The sequence below is a fragment of the Pithys albifrons genome, chromosome 7 (assembly GCF_047495875.1).
Source record: "Pithys albifrons albifrons isolate INPA30051 chromosome 7, PitAlb_v1, whole genome shotgun sequence".
In the NCBI taxonomy this organism is placed as follows: Eukaryota; Metazoa; Chordata; class Aves; order Passeriformes; family Thamnophilidae; genus Pithys; species Pithys albifrons.
In genome coordinates, this window is record NC_092464.1 from 32,076,819 (window position 1) to 32,091,002 (window position 14,184).

General features: G+C 43.9%; 1 protein-coding gene and 1 long non-coding RNA gene across 3 annotated transcripts in view; one reads left to right on the forward strand and one right to left on the reverse strand.

Moving 5' to 3' along the window:
• The window catches only part of LOC139674491 (uncharacterized), a 14,345-nt gene continuing 161 nt past the window's right edge, over positions 1–14,184 (reverse strand). Inside the window, exons 2-3 of the long non-coding RNA XR_011698306.1 lie at positions 9,324–9,644; positions 1–365 (exon numbers count right to left, since the gene is read on the reverse strand). This is a non-coding gene — a long non-coding RNA (uncharacterized lncRNA). The remainder of the gene's footprint in view (positions 366–9,323; positions 9,645–14,184) is intronic.
• The window catches only part of SP4 (Sp4 transcription factor), a 24,976-nt gene continuing 23,900 nt past the window's right edge, over positions 13,109–14,184 (forward strand). Inside the window, exon 1 of one of the 2 annotated variants that reach the window (XM_071560896.1) lies at positions 13,109–13,250. Coding sequence is in view for 1 of the 2 variants with exons in the window: in XM_071560895.1 (XP_071416996.1) it covers positions 14,075–14,081 (7 nt within the window). In the remaining variant the exon portion in view is untranslated. Of the gene's footprint in view, positions 13,251–13,636; positions 14,082–14,184 lie in introns of those variants that run through there. The other variant, XM_071560895.1, reaches the window with a different exon arrangement.

The window sequence follows — 14,184 nt, forward strand, 5'->3', positions numbered from 1 at the left end:
TCATTATGAAAACATGAACAGGTTTATTGAGTTAACCTATATTCTTGAAAGTAAGACTAGTGTGTTATCTAGTTTGCCTATCTGTAATAACCTTTACACTTAGATAAAAATAATAGCAAAGATTTACAGGACTTTGAAGATCCACAGAGAAAACATCTATATCCCAGTCTGAAAGTGGCTTCCTACAGGCTGTAAGTCTGGTGTTCTTCACCTCTTTGTACCTTGCTGTGCATGAAGCTGGTGAGTGGTCTTGGGAAACTGGAGAGGTTCCAACTGACTGGAAGCTGGTGAATGTTGTCCCAATTTCCAAGAAGGGCAGGAAGGAGGACCTAGAATCTATAGGACTGTCAGTTTCACTTCAGTGCCTAGTAAAGTAATGGAGAAGATTTTTCTGAGAACTATTGAAAAACACCTGAAAGACAATACTGTTATTGGTCAGAGCCCGCACGGAGGAGCTGTTGCCTCCCTCGAAGGCAGGGAGGCCCTGCAGAGCGATCTTAACAAATCAGAGGACTGGGCAATCATCAATCGTATGAAGGTCAATACGGGAAAGTGCCAGATTCTGTACCTGGGATGGGGAAACCCCAGACTTACATACAGACTGAGGAATGAGATGCTGGAAAGCCGTGCCATGGAAGGAGATCTGGGGGTCCTGGTCAATGGCAAGTTGAATATGAGCCAGCAATGCCCTGACAGCCATGAGGGCCAACCATGTCCTGGGGGGCATCAGGCACAGCATCGCCAGCCGGTCTAGGGAGGGGTTTTTCCTGCTCTGCTCTGCACTGGGGTGGCCTCACCTGAAATATTGTGTGCAGTTTTGGACATCACAATTTAAGAAAGACATTAAGCTCTTAGAGAGTGTCCAAAGGAGGGCAATGAAGATGGTGAACAGCCTTGAGGGGAAGCTGTATGAGGAGTGGCTGAGGTCACTTGGTCTGTTCAGCCTGGAATGGCAGTTAGAACTTTCTCATTAGAGAATGAGGAGGGGTAACCACTGATCTCCTCTCTGTGGTGACCAGTGCCAGGGAACCCAAGGGAATGGTCTGAAGTTGTGTCAGGGGAGGTTTAAGTTAGATATTAGAAAAAAGTTCTTCACCCAGGGGGCAGTTGGACACTGGAACAGGCTCCTCAGGGAAGTGATCACAGCACCAAAACTGACAGAGCATTTGGACAATGCTCTCAGGCACATGGTGTGACTCTTGAGGATGGTCCTGTGCAGAGCCAGGAGCTGGACTGAATCCTTATGAGTCCCTTTCAAATTGATATATTCTGTGATTCTGATGACTTCTGTAGCGTACGAATGTACAGCATTTCTGAGCACCCTGAGAGTGGGCCTTGAGGTCAACCTTCAGACCATTTCCAAGAAGCGATGTCAACATATTCATGCATGTGCACACCACATATAGTCCTGGGGAAGATCATGCACAGATCTAAAGTCCTATTCGGTTACCAATGATACTTTAAACTCTTAAAACAAAGCATATCTGAATAAAGGACATTCTGTCTATGTCACCAATTAGGAATTCACCTTTCTTTTTCCCTAGGCTGGTCTCCTACAAGCAAGCATAGGAAATTAGAGGTCCCACCAAGAATTTCTTTCATGTTGAACAAATTCCTTTAGAAAATATTTGTTACTCACTTTACACACCTCCATTTAAAATTGTTTTCTTAACCATAAAAAAGTGCATGCAAGTCCCCTCTAAATATCTCCATTAAATTGATTTCATATAAAATAGAGCTACAAAACTTAGAGTCATGATTATATTCATAAATTATCTGAAACACTGAGATATACTTTAACATTAATAGAGCAAAGCAAGCCCATAACACAAAGATAACATCATCCTATTTCTTCACATTTTATAATTAACCTTAAAATAGATTCTTTTTTTTTACATGTTATACGTTTCAAATAGGTGCACAGGCTGTCACCATATCAGCTTTCTAAGTAACAGCAAAATCTTGTTCTAGAGCAATGCTAAACTAACCTATGGAGTACCTCTTTTATTTTTCCAGAGAGAATATTTGTTTCCAAAACATTACAGCTTTCGTTTTCCACAGCCATAAAAGCTATCATGTGCATCAGCAGCTATTTTGTATTCTTTCTGCCCTCCTGTGACCTACATTCAAAACTTCTCTTACATGAAAATCTTTCTTCACACTCAAGAAAGTACTCTAAACCCAGCTTTGAAAGAACACTCTATTGTAATCTTAACGAGACAACAAAGTTGAGTAGTAAGTAAGTTCCTCTTGGATCTGGCAGATGTAAGTTCAGTGCTTGTTCCAGAAAAGCTTTTCTTAGCACTCTAGGCAAGTCAGCCAGTGGGACCTATGCTCTTAAATATTGTTTTTGAATACAGACTTTAAAATCACTGTGCTTTGATATCTGAGCTACAGTGGGAGAAATAAAACTCCCTGGTTTTACCTGAGTATTGTGAGCATAGGAGTGTAAAAAATTAGAGGGCTCTAAAACATCCTGGAATAAACATATAGAGGTAAGATCCCCTTTATGAGTCTCACAGGGATCTCATAGATTATAAAGTGTAAAATCTCAAGCAACTTTTCAGAATGTCATTTGTAGGTATGTATGTATTTTTTATGAACAACAGGAAGATCTTGATTAAATTCTGGCACAAAATGTGAATTAGAAAAAAAATGTTATACAAAAATACACTCTTGCATTATTAATTAAGAAAGAGAAGTAATAACTAAATTAAACAGAAAAATGAATACTACTACAATCAGTGCACTTTGTACTATTAAATTATTAAATACTATAAATAGCTCAAGCTTTCCTTAGTGTTCCAATTATGTTCCAACAGCATATTACTCCACCATTGATGCTATATCTGCAGCACAGGAAGACTTGAATAACATTACCTTCCAGTTTTTGCCTACATTAGTAATTGTAGCAATAGTGTTAACCACAGTTTATAGAACCTTACTGATTAGTATTTTCACTGCCTTTGGTTGCAAGACAGACTGTCCTGCTTTGAAGGATGGTTTCACAGCTCTAGGCTGCTGAATTAACACTCCACCACAACTGATGAACATGCTGCTCCCTTCCCTTCCCACCCGTCCTTTCTGCCCCAGCACTAACCACTCACTCCTCATACTTGCATTATGCCAGCTCCAGAGCTAATGAGTTCTTTCTGGGAGCCACTTTTAGCCAGCAATGGGTCTCATCAACATACAGCAAAGTCTGCTATAACTGGAACAAGGAAAGATGGGTGCTTGACAAGACTGGAACATGTGTATAAGGAAGAGAAGGAGAAAGAGCATGGGGAGTAAGGCTTTCTTGGCCACTGAGATCAGTTGCACTCACTGTTGATTCTTCAGTGTGCTCCTTCACTATTAGTAAATATGAGCTAAAAAACTGTGTAGGCAGGGCAGGTTGGTTCATGCTAAAGTGATACTTTCAGTGGTACTTTTCTGGAATTTGTTTGGTACTTGCTGATAAGTCACACGCCAGGCACATTCTTCAGATTTCTGGATCTTCTTATGATGAATTAGAAGATCAGACACTTGATGAAGATTAGCAACCTTAACAGGTTTGCTTCTCAAACTGCAGCACAGGTATTGGTACAGGCATCCTCCCCCCAGAAACCAAATAACAGAATTGGCAATAATGGTCATTAACTGTGTGTGGCTGTGAGGTACTGGGCTGCTCAGAAGCTGTTTTTTCTTGAAAACAAGTAAAAAATGACTGCAATAAAAAAATAATTAAAAACCAAACAAATAAACAAAACCCAAAACAAAAACCTGAAATGCTTTAGACCTGAAATTCTTAAACAATATGAAATACCCAGCCAGGGAGCTGGTCCAAATTATAGGATACTGTGAGACTTTCAAAACCAGTGAAATAGCAGTTATCACTCAGTTCAGTTTTTGGCATAAGAGAAATGGCTAGGAGCAAGACCAAAGAGGACACTAGACCAGTTATTCTCACATGTCCTTGTAGCTCTCCAGGGAGCGTTACTGTGTTGTACCAGTTTAAGCAGCATTAGCTGTCTTTGCATCAGCAACATGGTAGACAGAGGATCAACTTTCAAAAATGCTTTGAGAATGGTAATTGTTTTATACTTATTGGTTATTTTTAGGCTCACCCATATATTCTATGGAACTTTAATTATATGCTTTAAAATTCCTGTGAGGTCACCACATATCCTGATGCTCTTTGTACACTATGTGTCATGCAGAGTCCTTGTGACACATTCCTTATTCTAGACTTATTTGTTTGCTATGTATAACTTATCTCTGCCCCATATGTCCTATAGTTAGACTAATTTTTCCTGTCTGCACTTCCTACTTAAGTTTTCCTTCCTAGCACATCATTCAACTTGTCCCTATACACAAGCTGAAGTTGAAAACCACTGTGGATAAGTGTGAAGTCTGGGTTTGAAACCTTATCTGAAGTAACAGCCATAAGGTGCTCATGTGGGTCATGCTGCCAGCCTAGGGTTCCAAACACATCATGCCTCCCTTTCCAACTATGAAACAGTCTCACAGCATGGCTGAGCCTATCATGAAGGAGGGAGAGAAAAGCCTCATGATAACAAGGGGAATTGGTGTAGGGGTCTTCAGCTAACCCCATGGCAAAGGAATGGTGTCACACCTCTTGTAGCTGATCTCCAGGCTGCTGAAAGGTGCAATTCTAGTCTCTGCCTGGCCACAACTTCTCACCTTCCATTTGTGTTCTGTGATGCTTCTGTGAAACAGACTGATGACCTAGCTGAAAAAAACACCTTTTCTTTGACTGCTTTTTTCCATTTGGGTTAAGTGAGTTTCTTTTGAGTCTCCTCATGGCCCTGCAAGCACTGGTACAACCCCAAGGGTGGCAATGGTAACACACAACTGGGTGAGGAGAGTCATTCTTTTTGGAAGAGCATCTTCTTAAACTGGCTAAAGATGGTTGTGAACTACACAGCTGAGTACAAACCCAGCACAGGTAAGTATATGGCTATGAATCAGCACATAAAACTAAATGCCAAACCCAGAAGACTTGAATTAGTTAGTGTAGTACTGTATTTGCTAATGACTAGTGCTGCAATGACCAAAGAGATCAATAGAGACCTCTGTGATTTGAAAGAATCTCTGGTGATCGAATGCATACATTCCCCACAGAGGGAGACTTGATGGTAACCAAGAAGTTTGGCTTTCCATGTACACTCTTTAGTAATCTCAGCTAAGCACCAGAGCAGTGTTTACCCCAGAGCTGTGAGGTGCCCTTGTGAAACATCTGGGCAGATGTCACTCCAGTGAGGATATCTTCCATTTTTTAATATGTAAAATATACACATTAAACCAGAAAGCTTCTCTATCTTTCTCTTACTTATCTTTTAATTATCATTTTTTTCAGGTAGGTAAAGAGAGAAACAGTTTCCATAATGTATTTTATGTTAAGCTTAGTCACTTTTTTAGCAAGTTTAATGTTTCATTGTAGAGGGAAAAAAACAAACAAAACCAAAACCAAAATTCAAAATATATCTTTCACTATCTAGCAACTGAATTTAGCAGTGCTCATACATTTGTCATGGCAAATATGTATTTCAGCAGGAAACCACATGAGATGAATTAGATTTCCTGTTCAGCTTAGAGTAGCAGAAGGCTATTGATGCACCTAGACAGTTCAGAGTTGTTATCTACTGTTATAAGAGAAATAACTGTGACATTAAAACTCTTCAGTTGTTCTTAATCTGAAGGCTAATTTGAATGGGCTGCATGGTGTCAGATTGATTCTGTCCACTTCTATGAGCTGTTTATTGCTACGTGCAGCTACTGAGAGAGCAAAGTACAATAGATTTTCAGCCTAGGAAAGTTGCCTTTTATTCCAGGCAACTGTTGCCTGTGCTCTAAAATAAAAATTTAAACATAAAATTAAAAATTAAGGTGCTCTTCTAAGGCAGTTTGAGAGCTGTTAATGGTCACAGTCTTTTACCAAGAAGAAAAGCTTGAAGTCTCCAATTTCTTAGCAATAGCTGCTTTGAGCATCACATAATTCTAAGGAGTATCCAAAAGCAATTTCCTTTTTTTCTCTCACAAAATAACTAAAACTTGACAAAAAGAGAAGACTTTTGTTATGATTTGGAATGTGACTTTTAACACTTTGGAGGTGAGTCTCAAAAATCTACATGAAAGTCTTTAAAAAGTCACTTCTTGGATTATCATTTTTAACTCAAAAAATTTAAAAAAAACCTAAAGCAAAATATTACCAATGTAAAATGATACATTTTCTTCACCATTTTTTGATATTTTTCCTTAAAAGAGAATAAATAACACATTCCAGGAATCATTGCACTTCCCTCAATCCACAGCATCAAATGGAAATACCTGTATTTACAAAGCCAACAGCAAATGGGCACTTTCCTCCAGAGATGTTTAAATTTCACAAATCAGTTAGATTTGAAAGGTTATAACTATTTGGGGGGGTTCTTTTTTTTTTCCTTCCTTATTATCTGGAGTGCCATCTGTGGCAGAAGAGCTATTCTGTGCTCAGTTGTGTGATAAAGCTCACCTGCACAACCACAAAGATGCTCAGAGAGACAGTGGAAGGAGGAGCAACCCGAATTATACCCTGACAATCTATCCTCAGGCCCATCACAGAGGCTGTCAGCCAACAGAAGACCCATCTCCACAAGCCCAGAGGAGTGCAGGGACACAGAGTAACAGGTAGAAACCTAGAATCAAAGAATCATTAAGGTCAGAAAAAAAACATAGAATCATTGAGTCCTACCATTTACCCAGCACTGCCAAGTCCACCACTTAACCATGTCCTTAAGCGCCATAGCTACACATCTTTTAAATATCTTCAGGGATTGTGACTCAACCATTTCCTTGGGCAGACTGTTTAAAAGGTTGGCAACACTTTCAACAAAGAAATTTTTCATAATATCCAAGCTAAACCTTCCCTGGCACAACATGAGGCCATTTCCTCCTGTGCTATTTCTTGTTAGCTGGGAGAAGAGACTAAACCCCACTTGGCTCCACCCTCCTTTCCAGAAGTTGTAGAGAGGGGTAAGGGCCCTCCTGAGCCTCCTTTTGTCCAGGTTAAACACCCCCACCTCCCTCGGCCAATCCTTGCAAGACTTGTGCTCCAGACCCCTCACCTGCTCCATTGCCATTCTCGGGACATGTTCCAGCATCTCAATAACTTTCTTTTAGTAAGGGGCCCAAAACTAAACACAGGATTTGAGGTGTGGCCTCACCAGTGCCAAGTACAGGAGGATGATCACTGTCCTGGTCCTGCTGGTCACAGCACACTCTGAACCAAGGACCACAAAGGAACAAACACTTTATCCAGGCCCCTCCCTGAGTACAACAAAGACCCACTGTCAAGGCAAAAAAAAACATAATGACAAGTTGCTGCAAGGAAGCAGCTCTCTGGATCCTGTTTCAGACCAAGTGGAGATCCTGCTCAAGGGTAGGATACATCATTCAATGCAGGAGAAAAGCAGATTCAGATTGTGCAGGATTTACTACCTTATGTTTAGGGGAGGAACCAAAGGCAGGAAAAGGGAGAGAATTAGGTGATTTGCACAAGTATAAGAGTGGTAAGGGGTTATAAAGGACCAGGTGTGTGTAAATAGTGTGTATTTCAGTATTTCTGTATCTCACAACCTCTATTTAACTTTTTTAAAACCTTTTAAACTTCTTTTGCCACTTGACTTATTTCAAGGAAGCAATTTGCCAGCCGGTATTTTATTATAATGTAGTTTTGATAGAGAAAATTAGTAAGTATCTAATTAATCTCTTTTAATAACCTTTGGCAATATTTAGAAGGAAAAGTCTTTTAAAGCTACAAAGAATACTAATAAACTGGACATATGATTTTCCTGGTGTTATTTTATTATTTTCTGTCTTGCAAATTTTGTCTTTAAAATTGTTTACCTAACTTGCCTTTCCTTAAACCATGACAAATATCAGTTTTGAGCACAGAGACATTATTTTTACATTCACTTAGTATCTAAATATTTGCCTCAGAAATTTTCTGTGGAGTAGTTCTAGAATGAAAACATTTATAACACTGCTTTGCCATCCTTGTTTTCAAGAATTCTTGGATGACAGGTAGTCTAATAGAGTAAAATAAAATATCATCTTCAGAAAGAAAGGAGAAACCAGCAGTCAACATAATTTCAACATCAAGAACAATACCCTAATAAATTAAATTGCCATTTTAAAGGCACCTGTAGGGTCAGTGAAAAAGAAACAGACAGGAAAGATTCATTGCAAGCAAAGGTTTGTTAACATTCGATAGTCCCTTAGTTAACATAAACCCTCCCCTGCTTAGAATAACCCTGCCTCCTAATAATACTTACCCTATATTAGACTGAAAGTTTCTACAATAAAGTTGTCTTTATTCTTCCCTCAACTAAAGTCCATTATTGACTGTCACAGTGGTGGCTGAATGTGTGTGCTTGTCCAGCTTAAAGAAAGGTCATTGAATTTCTGTCAGACCATTCTACTAGTAGCTTTCCTACATTTTTTTTTACATATTTAAGAGTAGCTAAATCATAATCACAGGGAATGACATCTCAAGGTTTTCCCCTCCCTACTTTATCTAGCACTGATGATGGTAGGTTATGGCACAATGAGGGCTCTTTGGCTTGGGACAAAGGAGAAGGCAAGACGTTTGCAGAGACTTAGATCTGTCACAAGTTAGTGACAGGAGGAGAGAAGCCAAAGATACTTCATATCACTGACAAGTATAGTCAAGTAGCTCCTTGAGGTCAAGCATACTTGGGGCAAAACTTGATTTTAGTTTTCAAACCTGTCATAGATTGGGCATAGAAAAGCATACAGAAGAGAATGATCACTCCCTTAAGGTTATGCTAGATGACATGATTCTGAGTGCTGAAAAGCACATTTTGGACTAAACAGCATAAGCCCATCAATGAATGTCCTGAAGTCAATGTCCATTCTGTGTCCTTGGAGATGCTGAAGTCCTGGATAGCAGCTGTGACCTGTTACTGTGACAAGGAATAAAGTCTGATGTCTTGAGTAATGCCAGGTGGATTTCACTTTCCTATCCTAAGCTAAAAGCTCACTTTTACAGTGTCATCCAATGAGGAGTGCATGGGCCCTTGCCTAGAGTAACATTATTGCATACATTCTGTCCAGAATAAATAACTGCTTGGTTCAGTGTCTGAGACATGCCTGCTTTTTCATAGTAACTGCCACATAATTATAACTTGAGAAAATCCCAGAGAACATCAGCTGAGTGAGAAGCAGGTGAAATGCATATAGATGCAATAGAAGGAAAGGGAAGGGGAGCTTTGTATTTCAAGCTTGGACAAGTTAGAGCCAGGGCAGGCATTCATTTTTACCATGGGTCTTCCTGAAGGCAGGATTCTTAATCCAGTTCTGTTCTGTCTGAACTCCTCCAGGCTGATGCATTTGCAAAGACAAGACATGAAGGAATTGTGCCTCAAGCTCCCATGGTGTTGTTGACGGATGTTTTCTACACAATCGAAGTGATTGACTTGGTCCACTTGGGATCATGTGAACCATGCTGAAGGAGCATGCTTGCCAAGTACACAATTTCCACTGTGGCTCTGGTCCAGGCTCTGTCTGATCAGTAATGCTATGCCATCACCAAATTCTTCAAAGTTGCTGATGATGGAGTTGAGACATTTACAACAAAACTACTAGAAATAAAAAAGAAAAAAAATATGCACTCAAACTTGCATATATTTCTTGGAAACATTTGAGTCCCATGACAAAGCAGCACAGAGAGCACAAAAGAACTGGCAAAAGAGCTTTTGGTCTGGCAAAGAAGCTTCATTCAGAAATATCATTATCTGACACTTGATTGTACAAATCCTGCCAGATAAAAAATTCTCCTCTATATGTTTATTTAAATATTCTCACTACCACCCCCAGCTTCAGTCAAACAGTGTGGTCTTATACAAGTTCAGAACTTTGTGTTAAGGGCTGCAGCATTTTTAATCTAACACAAAGTACCCTACAACTGGATTCATAATTTTGTGAAGCCCCCATCTCATCACTGTCTCTGCCGTTTGCAGCTGCCGGCCTCTTGTCTGTGTCCAAATGCAACCTATATAAGTGCTGTTAGATAGAACAGAGGGTAACCAATGAAACTGGAGCATGCAAACAGCTGTCTCTCCCTCCCCCTTTGCACTCCCTGGTTTTTTTTCCCCTTTGTAAAGATATTTGGATGTTGCTCTTTCAGCCTTTATAAGTCTCACTGTGCTCTAGAGAGCCATGCCTAAATAGGTCCAAAAATATCAGTCAGTGTTAGGTGAAAAATCAATGAATGCTAAGGACAGCTTAGAGAGCAAGCCAGAAGCAACACAGAAGATATAAGATAGTTTGAGAGCTTAAAAAGGGAAGGAGGGAAGAATGCAATATACAGGTGGAGGATTTGGATGACAGAATATTTTTGAGGTGGAGAAAACAGTGGATATTAGAACCATGAAAGAAGGCAGCAAACAATAACAGGAAAAGCAATTACATTCCCACAGGAAAAATTGCAGAAAATAAAATGAAAAAACTAGGAAAACAGAAATAAAATGTTGAACTGATAAAAAAGAGTGACAGAAAATGCACATCGGGATACAGAGAAAGGATAACTAAAATATCAAACCCAGGGGTTAAGGTGTTTTAGTTAAACAAAATACATACACACTGTGAGAGATGACAAGCAATAGAGACTCAGCACTAAGTGGATTTTCTTAGTTTGGGCTGTTTTGCAAACCAGCCACCCTCATGTGATACTATGCCTGAGCCACATCTTGCCAGGAACCTTCTATTTAAGTGGGTCGCTGGTCACCCACACATTTCCATGCTGTGCTCTCTTTCTGAGTGGCAATACACTTTTAAAATTCTGAGCCTGAAAAAAAAAAAGCAGTGGTAAAAATTTATGCTTATTTTTTTCCTATTTCTGATATTTTTCTTTCATACATTCCCATAGCAGTTGGGACTCCCGTGCCAACACACATACATTCACAGATCTGATCTTATTTCCATATAACTCAAGAGGCAACTTCTGTCAAAGCCCACAGAACAACCAGCATCAGGGTGCAGAGGGAAAGTACTGGTTCATGTGAGAACAATGCTGAAAGAAGCAGACTCGGAAAGCTTAAGCAAAAAGCAGAAAGATTTGAGCAAGAGTGACATTTGGGAAAGAGTAGGTGGTATACGAGTAACTGTGGATGGTAAAAATAAAAAACAAAATTATGATGCCCCTATTGAAACCACATACACCACCACCATCTTTTATCTGTCACTTTAATCACTGCCTGAGTTGTGACACTTTTTACCCTTCGCACTCTATAGCCAAATTTTTAAAACACTGTACCTACAGCCTCAGATGGAAATCCTGTGGAAGTTTATAAGCTTCCATAGGACTTAAAACATGTCTCTCAATAAAAAGGAGTGATCTTGATAGTACACTTGCCCATTCTTCACATAACCTCTCATTCAGGAGGTGCTCCATACTCTGTCTCCCAGAGCCCTGAGCACACAGCCAGGCTGTGAAGGCCTGAACACTCTCACCCAGGATGCCCAGCCACTGCCCAGAGGCCAGAGCTCTTGTGGAGGTCATCCCTGGCCCCAGACGCGGCTGTGAGAGGAAGGTGGCCCCATCTTCTGCTCCTCTGATGGCCACTGGACCATCTTCAAGTCCTGCCACTACCTAAGCTTGGATGTGGGGGATGGCACCTTGATCACTTGGCAGGCGACTCTGCTGCGGCAGCCCTGTTGTTCCTGCTCTCTGGCATTGCCTAGGAAGCACTGAGATTCAGCTGAGCTGTAAACTGTGAGATATTACCATTTGCCTATCTGAATGCATCTGTAGGATCATTTTATACTTGTGACCTGTATGTTCTGGCTTTACAATGTCTGGAAACAGCCTCTGCCATGCTTATTTCTGATAATTTTCTTATTCTGTAATGGTACTTCCACATTTCTTCCCTTCCAGAAGGTGTACTGGAGCCCTTGAGTGGAGATTGAGGTTGGCCTCGTCCCATTGAAGAATAAAATTGTTGACCAGCTGCTAAAGCAACGTTTTGGCACTTTTGTCACTGACTTAGTACAGAACTATAGAACGGCCTGGATTGGGAGGGACCTTAAAGATCAAGTTCCAATCCCTCTGCCATAGGGCACATCTTACACTAGACCAGGCTGGTCAGAACTCCATCCAGCCCGGCCTTGAACTCTTCTATGGATGGGGCATCCACCACTTCTCTGGACAACCTGTTCCAGTGCCTCACCCTTACAGTAAAGATTTTTTTCGCTAATACCTAAACCCACCTTTTTTAAGTTTAAAGTCAGTCACCCTTGTCCTGTTCCTATATGCTCCTGTAAAAATTCTCTCTCTAACTCTCTTGTAGCCCCCCTTCAGGTACTGGAAGGCTGCAAATAGGTAAAATCTTAAGCTGTCTCTTTTCCTGGCTGACCAAACCCAATTCCCTCAGCCTTTGTAGGAGAGCTGCTCCATTCCTCTAATCATCTCGGAGACAGGTGATCTTGCAGTTATTAAGTGCCCTGTGTTCACTTGACCAAGAATTTGGGTACCTAGTACTAAAAATTTAAACGGACAGAGCTGCACATGGGCACCATTTCAATTAATTTTCTTCCAAATCCAAGCAGGGTTAATGTGCTTTGCCTGGGAGAGTTGGTTATTGCTGATCCACCATTTTTTGCACCACACCATAGCCACGACCAGCTTCTGCTTGCCCAGCCATCGCTTCAAACCAGTCAGGCACAGCGGGGCCGGATCCGCAGGGAACGGCTGCACAAGCATTGCAGACCAACAGCACAATCCTAATTCATCTGGTTTTTAAACCAGCCTAGACCACCACAGGCTGCCGGGGACTGACTCCCGCTCTGTAAATGTGCAGCGAGAAGGCGAAGGCTGCGTGTTCACTCGGGCTGACCCAGCCCGGCCCGGCGCAGCCCCCTCTCTCAGCTCAGCTCGGCTCTGCTGGGCCCGGCCCTCGCCCGCGGCACCTGCCGGACACGGCACCCCCACCACCCTTGCTGCGCATGCGCCCCCGCCAGAACTACATATCCCGGCGTGCCGCGCGCCCTCGCTGCAGCAGCCAAGCCAATGGGAAGCGAGGGGGCAGCTCCCGCCTGCACACAGCAGGTGTGGAAGTAATGCCGCGGCCGGTCTTCTCCGCCCGCCTCCGGGCCTGCGTGCAGGGACAGGCTGGCCGGGGAGTCTGTTACAAAGGAGCAGCGCGGCGGCGGAGTGAATAGGCCCCGGCTTCCATATGGAAACCGTAGAGGTGCCCCCTTCCCGCTCCCTGTGCGGCCGGAGGGGGCGGGGGGGCCGCGCCTCACGGGGGCGGCGGCTCGGGAGCTTCCCGCGCGCTGTCAGTTATGAGCGCGCGAGGCGGGCGGGCAGCTCCGGGTTGGCCAGCGGCCGCGCGCAGCCCCGCCTACCCCTCGCCGGATTGGCTGGCCGCCGGAGCGCGCGCACCGTCAGTCACCGGCCCGATCCGCGGCGGGACCCCGAGTCCGAGGCCCCGCCCCGCCCCGCCCGCCCCTCCCTCCGCGCGGCGCTGTCAAGATTGCTGTGCGAGCTGCGGCCGCCCCCGCGGAGCGCGCGCGCCTCGGTGGCCACGCCTCTCGCGCGGCGCGGGCGGGCACAGCATCGGGAGGAGCGGCGGCAGCAGCAGCAGCAGCAGGAGGAGGAGGAGGCGGAGGCGAGGAGGCCGAGGGCTCTGGGCCGCGTCCCGCCCCCGCCCCGCCCCTTGTGCCTGCGGCGTGGGAAGCCGGGCTGAGGCGGAGCGGGGCGGCCAAGGGGCCGGCGGCTGGGCTCGGTTTCCTGCTCAGTGGGCGTCGTTGGGGCCCCGGCGGGCCCCGCCCCCGCCCCGCCCGCGGCTGTCACTCAAGGCGGCGGGCTCAGGCCGGCGGCAGCGGCGGGCGGAGAGAGAGGCTGCTACGCCACAGCCCAGCGGCGGCCATTCGTGGAAAAATAGGCCGTCCCGCTCCTCCCAGCTCCCGGCTGCGACCGGCCTTCTCCCCGCTACCCCCACCCCACCCTCCGCCTCCTCCTCCTTCTTCTCCTCCCCCCTACAGCGGCGCCTCAGCGGGGCATTAATGCGGGATGAGCGGTATGTAACCCCCTCCCTCCCTCCCTCCTGTGCACACCCCTCCGTCCCTCTGCTCCTCCCTCCACCCTTCATCGCCCCTCTATCCCGCCCTCCCGGGTTCCCC